Genomic DNA, 11279 nt, shown 5'->3' with positions numbered 1-11279 from the left:
GATTGGTCTGTTGCATGGTGACCTGAATTTTCCAGTTGTACTGCAGCAAAGATGGTACACCTTTAATGCTTATAATCAATATTATTTCTTTCTTTTAGAATGAATCATTGCTCATATTTCTCGGGGAAAGTTTATTGTTAATTTGAACTTGAATTCACGTCAACCTATACACAACATTTTTGATATGATAGTTTGAACTATTTCATTTTTATGAGAGAGAGGTGAACTGTCAATTACCTGATAGCATCGTAGTAGCATGCAGAAGCTTTTCAAAAATGAAACAAAAACGAAAATGCGGACTCCCAGTCTACTTTCAATAAGAATTTTAAGAGTCTAGCAAGGTTAGTTATTTGTTGCTGATCTTCATCTCTTTAAGAGCGCATATGCTATACACCACATTCACAATATCATAGTGAGCAGGCGTGTCGGCGTTTGCGTTTTACAAAAAGCAAAAAACAAAAAAAAAAAACTCCCTCCTTCCCTAAATATTTGACGCCGTTGACTTTTTTAAACATGTTTGACCGTTCGTCTTATTCAAAAACTTCTGTGAAATGTGTAAAACTATATGTATACATAAAAATATTTTTAACAATAAATCAAATGATAGGAAAATAATTAATAATTCCTTAAATTTTTTGAATAAAATAAACGGTCAAACATTTTTAAAAAAGTCAACGACATCAAATATTTTGGGATGAAGGGAGTAGTAAATTACACACCACCGTACACTAACTTGCGTTGTGTGGTGGGTATAGATTGGTATAACAACTTGCGAATCGTTTAATCCGATACAATAACTTGCTGAATTCATGCGAATCAAGATTCAGGACAAATCGGGTGTCACAATCTAAATGAACTGATATATCGCTGACTTGGTTTCCATGCAGCACAATTTAGTTTCAGCTTGCTTCCATTTGTTTTCATCTGTTCTGGTAGCTTTTGCAAATAATCTCAAACTTATTTTGGTGATGTTTAATTTCTAGTTTTGCATTACATAATAATTATCTTATAGCAACCTTATACTGGATGGGACACATCCTAATATAATGAATCTTGCACAGGAGTATGTCCATATTTGTTGTACTAGAATATGTCTCATCCAGTATAAGGTTGCTATATTTTATAACGGATGGAGTAGTTTTTATGCCACAACCACCACAAGAGTAGACGCATTCCAGAAAAGCAATATGCAATCGAACTGTGTCACGTGGAAACTGACGTAAAGTGAATTTTCACTGTGAGATTTGACCCCAATTCGCACTGACGAAGCAAGTTGTTTTACCGGGCCAAACGATTTGCATGTTATTGTACCAATTTAGGGCCTGCTTTGATTCCAACTTTTTTCTACAAACTTTCAATTTTTTCGTCACATCGAATTTTTCTACACACATAAACTTTTAACTTTTCCATCACATCGTTTCAATTTCTTTAAACTTTTAATTTTAACGTGGAACTAAACACAGCCTTCCAACCATCACACAAGTTCGTATACCATGGACACAATTTATAATTAAAAAAAAATGCAGAAGAGAAGATGGGCCGATCTGACCTGAATCGGGCACAAATTCGCAAGAGCCGGTAGGCCCAGGCCCATCTACAACAAGAACAAAGCCCTCTTTTCCCTACCCCCGAAAAAGGAAAAACCCGCTCCACTCCCCACTCCGCTCCGCCGCACCACGCCCTACGACACCAACCGAACCCTCCTCCTAGCCCCCCGGCGGCGATGGCCGGCGTCGGCGGCAGCAGCAGCGGCGGCGGCGACGTGGAGATGGGCGGGTGGTCGGAGCTCCTCCACTCCTCCACTAAGCTCCTCGAGCAGGCCGCCCCCACCCCGCACTTCCCTCCCCTCCAGGTGCGCCGCCGCTTTCCTCTCCCGTTCCTCCCCCCCGCATCTGCCTCCTCCTCCTCCGCCGCCGCCATAGCTTCTTCCGCCTGACGTGTTCCCCCGTGTGCTTGTCCCCGCGCGCAGAGGAACCTGGACCAGCTGGAGGTGCTCTCCACCAAGCTCAAGGCCAAGACGGTGCGCGCCGAGGCGCCCGTGCAGTCGCTCTCCGCCACCAGGTCGGTGTCTTCTCCCCGGAGCCCCCCTTCGATTTGCCTCGCGCGAGGCTCGCAGCGCGGTTCTCCGCGTCGGGTTCGTCGGGGGTAGGCGGTTGTTGGGGGTTTACGGGGGACTTAGGGTTTTGGGCTTTGCTTTCTGCAGGTTGTTGGCGCGCGAGGGGATCAATGCGGAGCAGCTCGCCAGGGACCTCAAATCCTTCGAACTTAAGGTGATGGCCGGCGAGGGATATCCCATTTCATATTATACTAATCTCATTTGCTGATTATCAGATCGAGCAGTTTGTCCGGTTTGAGATTAGACATTTTACTGTACTTCTGGTTAAAACCTAGGGTTATCACAAAGTAGGGTTAAAACGTAATAAAATTATAACAAGTCATAAGCATTGCCATGTTTTATTCCTTGCACCAAATTGTTGAAAAACATCCTTTACAATTTCAAATGAAGAAGTGAAGATGATAGTTTGGTGTTTGTTACCAATACATCATGTCTTCTTAAATTGGAAGAGCAGTTTAAGTTACTAGTAAATAGTTTAGTTCAGTAGTTTTGACGAAATGTTTAGTTAGTATCTGTGAGCTAGCTTTGGTGAAATAGTTACCCATGAATTATGTTGAAACAAGAAACGACTCTAGAGTTCGAGGTGCAGCAAGATCTCGTTGGTCCTATACTTTCAATTATACTGCTCCAGATTAGCGTTCAATTTTCTACTTAAATTGTAGAAGAAACTTAACATATAGTTATCTACTTGAGTAAGAAATTGATAGCTCATATTTCTATGCTTTATCTATGCAATGTTCTCTTTGTGTATTTAAATGCAGCTAATATAACGATAGCATGTATTCATTATAATAATAGTGTAAGAATCAGTCCTTTCCTATTGGGTAAATGCTACTATTTTTTGCTTGGATCAGCGGGCTCTTGATATAAAAAACCTGACCGGAAATCATTACTCAATAACAGCGCACGATTTTTCGCACTTCACCTTATATATCCACCATAACTTTACTGTTCACTATGTATGCCCCATGTCCCATTCTCTAAAATTCACTCCTAATTCATCAGTATACCTTAATACATTTACAACTCTGTTGCTGTATGTGAATCTGCAGCTTCTTATTGTATATTTTCTGTTTTCTACTCTATCTTGCTAGATTACTTGAATATACATCATAGTGATTAAAATTGAGGTTTTGTAGACCACATTTGAGGATGTTTTTCCATCTGAAGCAACTACTGTCGAGGAGTACCTGCAGCAGGTGCACACTTCATACCGTCATACATCTTTTACATGCATTTTCTCCTAATTTCATGGAATATATCCTGAAACATGTCATGTGTTTTCAGCTTCATGAAATGGCAATCGTCTCATCCATTCAAGAAGCACAAAAGGACAACTTAAGGAGTTTTAACAATTATATGATGCAAGTTCTCGAGGTTGTTTACCCTTTCCTGCTGCTAACTTCATTATATATATATATATATATATATATATATATATATATATATATATATATATATATATATATATAATTTACCTATATAGGATACCCATATGGGACTCCATGGTGCCTGGGCTCCAAGTTATAAAACACACAAATTCTCTCAAATTTTTAAAAATTTTCAAATTGTGAGTATATACCTAGGTATATGAATTTGATTCATACATATACCTAACAACAAAACAACTCAAACTCAACTTTATTTCACAATTCATTATTACATACCTAACGAATTATATGTTTGAATGTTATATACCTAGAACCAAAATCTAACAAAAAAAAGTTCAAACTTGTTTGAACTTGTTAGTAAAGAAGTTAATGTTCATATCTAAACATTTTAAAAAATTTCATACTCATTCAAATTGGGTATATACTCAATTTGAATCTTGGAGCCCATACTCCATGTAGCACCAGTTAATTTACCTATATATGTGTGTGTGTATATATATATATATATATATATATATATATGATCTGGTTTAGTTGTTGCAAGCCTGTGGGAAGTGCTTTTCAGATTGCACTTTCTTATATCATCTTGGTATATGTTAAAAGTTTCTCGTCAAATTTCTGTATCATCTGGGGGTTTGTATATGTTATTACCTATATGTATTATTGCATTGCACATTAGAAAACAAAATCAGTTGTCATAGGGTTGTGAACTTGTGATTTGATTTAATTGAACAGTACAGTACTACCATTTCAGGTAACTAAGATGTCTACATTTTTCAGTGTTATATTGGTCTTGTACTCCTATGTCGCTCAGTGGTGAATGTTTCAAATTATTTTACGGTTTGGTTCTCAACTTATATAACATCTATGTTGTAGGATGATTGGCAGAAGGAGAAGCGAGACTTCTTGCAGAGTCTAAGCCGACTCTCTACATTACCGAAAAGAAACACTAATCTCATGGCCAGTGGGATTTCTCGTCCTGCTCTGATGCCATCTTCAGCTTCCAGTCCCCAATCTTCGTCCGGTCTGCCATCTAAGGAAGTCATGCCCATACCTAACAAAACTATAATTGAAAACAAATCTTCAGTTTATGCTGCAGTTGTGAGAGATCTTAATGATGCTAGAGGGCGCAGCCTACCTTTTGGTGTAAGTGTTAAACTCATATGCTATGATTCAACATGTTACTTAGTCCCTCTATGGACATTTATTCATTTATAGATTGAATTTGTGGTTTTTGCTATCCATAGTTCTATTCTCCAAATAATTTAATTTGAGAAATAGATCAAGTGCCTTTTTTTTTTATGTAGCCTCGACATGTTATCATCAGAGCATAAGCAAATTCTATTGATGTACTTGTAGTTCTGCTAATGCTTATTAAAGTTATCTTTTGGTTAGCCTGCTACAGCATTCAGGGCTGCTTATGAGTCTTTATCTGTTGGTGCTGTTGGGACAAAATCAGTGACCATGCATAAAGTGTGGCATTTAATTCAGGTAATAAAATTGATTTTTGTGTAGCACTCATGCTGACATCTGTTGGCCCTTTTCCATCCAATATATATGATATATCCTTATCTATTATTCCCTCATAGCTATACTTTGCTTCTTGTTTGTCTTATTCAGGCATTAGTTGGGGAAGGGTCAACTCATCGAAACATTTCAAGAAAAATGTCACTAGTGATTGGTGCTAGACGACACCTTGAGTGGGGTCATGAAAAGTACATACTTGAGACCATCAATAGCCATCCGGCTCTAGTGAGTATTTTCACATACTTTTTAGTTCTGACATTTCTTTCAAAATTCCTTATGAAAATAGAATATAACATGTAAGATTCTGACAATAATTTTGGTGTTGATCCAACTGAACTCTTGAGAGTTACTACACCTGTTTTCTTATGTTGCCTATGGGTATTCCACTCTTTTGTGTCATGCCACCTTAGTTCATATTTTTGAGCATTAATTTTCTTTCTTGAATGTCCTGAAGGTGAATTGTGATGTGATATGTACTTTCTACCAATTGTGCATATTTATGGAAGATAATATTTAATGTTAGTGAGCAACTCAGAATAGTTCATTATTTTTTGATTTTTTAACACATGGTTGTGATCTTCCATTAGTCTTTTAGCAAATGATGTTCCCTACTCTCACTTTACTATGTGGCTTATGTTTTAGGAAACCTACTCATGCAAGAGCTTTTCTGTTGTATCAATAGATCTTAATTAAGCTGTGATTGTGCTTTATGGTTGTAGGCTGCTCTTGGTGGATCTGTTGGCAATCTTCAGAAGATTCGCGCATTTCTTCGGGTATGTTTTAAATTTGATGCTTCTCTCCCTTTTCATTGTTTCTGTACATCATTTTATTTTCAAGTGAAATGATGCTGTACAATTTGGGTTCTACATGAGCTTCATGCATCTTTGTCCTTATGACTGGCAGGTCCGTTTGCGGGATCATGGTGTGCTAGACTTTGATGCAACTGATCTGCGTAGACAGCCACCAGTGGACACAACATGGCAGCAGGTTCCCTTTTTAGTTTTGGGTATTTAACACAAAATTGCAATTGGTGCCATTTCAATCTGTCTAGTAATGGCATATTAAAATCATGAAAAAACAATTGGTTACATTCAAATAAAACCGTGCCACCAAAATACAGTAAGTGCAGCAACTGAAGAATACTGGAACTTTTATGAGAACATTGTGTTGAATATAGTGCAACACTGGGGCCATGAGTGTTTTTATTATTCATTATTTTTCAACTCTAGCTTAGGCTTTTCATGGTATCATTCCTATGCTAGGTCAATGACTGGCTTATTCTATGACTTACTTTATTCAAGTGTAGGCTATAATACTCTAAAGTAAAGCCATATCTGATGCATAAAAAGTTTTCTGTGGGTACATGTGCTTTATTCTAATTTATCAACAAATATTTTTCAGTTGCGCCTTCATGGAATGTTCTCTCTCTTTGATTTTCATGTAACTTGTTAATCTTGTACTGCTAACATTGAAGTATTATTGTTTGACATTTTTTTAGATTTATTTCTGCTTGAGAACTGGATACTATGATGAGGCAAGACAAGTTGCCCAATCATCTCGTGCTGCATTCAACTTTGCTCCCCTGGTAAACTATTGACATGTCATAAATTGCGATGAGTTCTTGTTCTTGATACCATACATGCAAATAATATGTTCTTTGCAGCTTGTAGAATGGATTACTACTAATGGTGCTGTATCCCCAGAGACTGCTCTGACAGCTTCTGAGGAATGTGACAAAATGCTGAGAATGGGTGATCGACCTGGCCGTCCTGGTTATGATAGGAAGAAGTTGCTCCTTTATGCCATGATCTGTGGTTGTCGACGTCAAATCGACAGATTGCTTAAAGATCTGCCAACACTTTTCAATACTATAGAGGATTTCTTGTGGTTCAAATTGTCAGCTCTGCGGGAGTACACCAGTGCATCTTCTTCTAATGTTTCAAATGAAGGCTTGGTGCCTTATACTCTGGAGGATCTGCAAAGTTACTTAAACAAATTTGAACCATCATATTATACAAAGAATGGAAAAGACCCCTTGGTCTATCCATATGTTCTGCTGTTAAGCATCCAATTGCTTCCAGCAATTCTTTATTTGTCTAAAGAAGTTGGAGAGGAAGGATACCATGTAGATGCTGTGCATATTTCAATTGCTTTATCTGATCATGGTGTTCTCCCTGATGGTGTTGGGTCAGGCCAGAAGATGGGTATCATGGATGCTTGTGCAGAAGCTGCCAGTATAATACGGCAGTATGGCTCTATTTATTTGCGTAATGGTAACCTTGATTTGGCCTTGGAGTATTATGCACAGTCTGCTGCTGCAATGGGTGGAGGAGAGGTATCATGGATTGGTCGAGGGAATGCTGATCAGCAGCGGCAGCGAAATCTAATGTTGAAGCAACTGCTGACAGAGATATTACTAAGGGATGGTGGCATTCAACTTTTGCTTGGTCCAAGTGGAATGGGGGAAGAAGGAGAATTAAAGAAGTATATGATGGATTGGAGAAGCAGGCAGCAATTCTTACTTGAAGCTGCCCATCAGTGTCATGAGGCAGGCCTCTATGACAAAGTAAGTAAACAAGTAAATGCTCTTTTCTTGTGATAGTAGTAGTAAAAACTCGTCTTGATTGTCACATGTAGGACATATCACACATGCTTCATCAAATCTGATATATTGTGCATGCATTTTAACCGTTGACTATAATTTTATAAACTATTGATGGCAAGCTACATGGTACAGAAGTAGATATTTACCATATGAATTTGAAGATGTCTATGTTTTCTGCACTTTGGTCTTACTCTCTTTGTTGAGTTGTTCTATATCCATCTAATATCACTTTACGCTCTGCATGAGCTCAGTCAGTGGAAATTCATAAAAGAGTTGGAGCTTTTGCCATGGCACTTCAGACAATAAATAAGTGCCTGTCGGATGCAATATGTGCCATGGCGCGCAGTATGTTAGATGGTGAAAGTCGTGCTGCTGCTCTAATTCATTCTGGTAATGAAATTATGGAAACTGCCAGATATTCGGAAGCCAGGTTATTATCCTCTGTTCTGTTTTTTCACAAGTTGAGCATTAATCCTTTATGCTTTTTAAAGCTGTGTTTTGATCAATTTATTGGAAACGTTCTTACAGTGTTCAAGACAAGGACCTCATATCTGAGCAACAAACTGTACTGAGACAGCTTGAAGCTATTCTCCATATCTATAGGCTTGCTCGAGCTGGACAGACTGTAGATGCTTTGAGGGAAACCATCAAACTCCCATTTCTTCATTTGGATCCTCAGGCTCCAAATGTGACAGTTGATGTATTCAGAAACTTGTCACCGCATGTTCAAGCTTGTGTGCCAGATCTCTTGAAGGTTGCTCTAAATTGTATGGACAATGTTAGAGATACTGATGGGACCTTGCGTGCAGTCAAGTCAAAGGTATTCAATCTCTTTTGCGCATTTACTTATACAATGAGCATGTAGGCACTGCACTTCACAATGCCAGAGAAAATGTGATGCTAAACTACCATAGATAAGTAAACTATAAATAATTTGAAGAACCTGTTTAGTTACACATCCACATACCTTAACTAGCAGGTTATACCACTCGCAAGCATTCTCTTGTGTGTGCACACAGACAGTTACGTACCTGATGGCTGATTGCAGTTGGGCAGTCTTATGCTGATACATGTCTTTAGCTGTTGTAGTTGTAAAGATTGCTGTCACGGCCGTAAACCTTGCGGCCCAGCCTGTGGGCCCAAGAAGCACTTAAAATATTCTATAGAGAGCTTGCACAAGAAAGTTTTCCAACAATGTCCAATCTTAGTGTAAAATCTGGTCATATCATGACGCACTACGCTGCTAAATGCTAGCTATCTGCCACATATACACATCCTTCTGGAGACTTTCATTGTCAAATGGCAAGCTTGACCACGTCCATTGACCTTGTTTTTAATACATTTTTATTTCAAATAAGTTATCTGGATGACCGCAGAGGAGGGCACCATGCTGTGTTATCACGTTTTAGACATGCATTAATTTAATTTCTTTTAGTTAGCATTATTCTGATATTATCTCGCTATAATATAAAATGCAACCCCCTGCATTTTTTTCATGCAATATTTTTCATGATGGGCAGATCGCAAACCTCGTGGCAAGCAACATGAGCAGGAACTGGCCACAGGATTTGTATCAGAAGGTGGCGCAGTGCATATGATGGGGATCTGTCCGGCCATATACCTGACACTATCAAAAGCTTCCGAAAGCACGCGGAAATGCTTCTGTGTTTGTGCTGGTGATGTGCTTATGGTCCGAACCGGAATGTTTCAGACTGGTGGATGCAAATCCTTTTGATCACTCAGCTATATCAGCCAAAAGAGAACATATATGCCATGCCCGGGGGTCATCTGATGTGTAGTGTGTGAAATGTGAAACTTAATGGCACCAATCAGAATCTGTATTATTAATCCATGGTTGTAAAGCAGTTTCTGAATATCCAAATGCACTGTTGCTTAGTTCGAGGAGATTATCTGCGGCTCTATTGTACTGTCATTCTGTTGGCTTATCCCACTTAATCCCGCGTCCTATCTCGGATCTAACAGCGTCATTTTCGAATGTTCTATTTTTGCACGTACTACTTTCTCAGGATCGACAAGCCTAAGCATGATGCAACATGGAATTACTCCATACAGTATTGAAAGAAGATGCTGGAAGATCATCTTGGAGTATTATCGCTTATACACATGATTCGCTAACTGGAGATTGGGCGGAACATCACGGCAGTGAGTGATTGAATGCATTATGCTGACTCCTCTCATCCTCGTGAATAATTACTCCTGCCCCCATCCTCTTTGGCCTCCCAGATGTGACCCCCTGATGAGAAGAAAAAAAGTCCGTTTATAATCTCCAGTAGAAGCAGCAAAAAATTCAGGGAAGGTGCCGGTTCGACCAGCCATCGACCTAATTTTGTTTTGATCGATTGATTTATCGACCTAATTTTGTTCGGTCAAATGCTTGAGCAGAGAAGCGCGATGGTTGCTGCAGCCTGCAGGTCGAGTGTCAGGTGAAGAAGCTCCAGGGGAACCGCACAAACACTCTCCTGGAAGCAAATTTTATGGAGATGGCTCGCTAAACGGTAGGACTCCTTTCGAATACATGAAATTTAAAAATTTATAGAAGGAATAAATCAATTTCTGTGGATTTGTTTCTAAAAATTTCACCCATTACAAGAAAGATAAGATAATGTAGCGTGTCTGCAGACCTTTAGAGGTCATCGAGTCCTACCGTTCAGTCATTTCGTTTACAATTGATTATAAGGCCTAACATTTATTATTAAAAAATAATATTTTGGTATAAAACTTCTGTATATATATTTTTAATGATTTAAAAGCTAATGCCATAAAATAAACAACGATGAAAATAAACTGATAAGATCGGTTAGTTTGTCATGGGTTGATGCGTGGATCGTGGGAATGAACTGCCGGAGGAAGCAAGGAATCGTCATCTTGAATACAGTTGGTGCGGAGCGGAGCGGGCAGCATGTCACTTTGATCTACCTGCACGCCACCTCCTCAATCCAACCTTGCTGGTATATACTACAATTCTTGAAAGCTCTGAGAGGAAGAAATGCAAAGGCCATTGCATCTTGATAAGTTTTAAAAAAGTACACTTTCAAAAGATAGCTCCGAATTTCCCAAGCAGAAGATGTTGGAAAAAAAGAAGAGTTGTAAACAAAACAGTGCTGGCATTTAAGGCTCCTCCTAGGCGACCACCAAGAACCCCAAAGAGACAGAAGTTATTTATTTTTACTCCAAACAGATGCAACATCTGAAGACAACTTTTGGACTGTTTGGAAAAACAATTGCAGCTTCTTTCAGAATTACAAACTCTTCCAAATAATTTACAACATCATCTTTTCGCTTATACTTATACTTATCAGTCAAAATTAAAATTTTCAACATTAATTTTAAAGCTGATTTTTGGTTTTTTCATCGAAATTTATTTTTCAGTATTTGCTTTTAGATCGCTAAGAACACGTATATAAAAATTTTATTCACAAATTACTTTCCGTTTACAAATATACTGTTTTGCTATGATAGGACCATCAGATTATAGAAAGTGTAGTAGTAGAATTTAAAGATATGAGTTAAAAGCCATAAGCTGAAAAACTCTAGCGTTTTTAGATTCTCATAAATTTGGTTACTAAACATCTCAATCAGGACTTTCCTTTTTACAGTAGAGAATCCGTGTGTCTGACAG

The 11279-nt window shown here is 38.4% G+C and overlaps 1 protein-coding gene across 1 annotated transcript; it reads left to right on the top strand.

Annotated features, from left to right (window-relative positions):
- Nucleotides 1-1642: 1642 nt before the first annotated feature.
- Nucleotides 1643-9570, top strand: LOC127767372 (nuclear pore complex protein NUP93A-like). Its single transcript, XM_052292687.1, has 15 exons — nt 1643-1852; nt 1970-2061; nt 2204-2270; nt 3256-3315; nt 3404-3493; nt 4384-4653; nt 4903-4998; nt 5128-5259; nt 5754-5807; nt 5938-6021; nt 6533-6619; nt 6698-7600; nt 7891-8069; nt 8168-8459; nt 9160-9570. The coding sequence occupies exons 1-15, from the start codon at nt 1724-1726 to the stop codon at nt 9235-9237; spliced, it is 2613 nt and encodes an 870-aa protein (XP_052148647.1). The 5' UTR covers nt 1643-1723; the 3' UTR covers nt 9238-9570.
- The last annotated feature ends 1709 nt before the right edge of the window (nt 9571-11279 follow it).

This window comes from Oryza glaberrima, chromosome 3 (assembly GCF_000147395.1).
Source record: "Oryza glaberrima chromosome 3, OglaRS2, whole genome shotgun sequence".
Taxonomy (NCBI): domain Eukaryota; kingdom Viridiplantae; phylum Streptophyta; class Magnoliopsida; order Poales; family Poaceae; genus Oryza; species Oryza glaberrima.
This window is presented reverse-complemented; position numbering and strand designations above follow the sequence as displayed.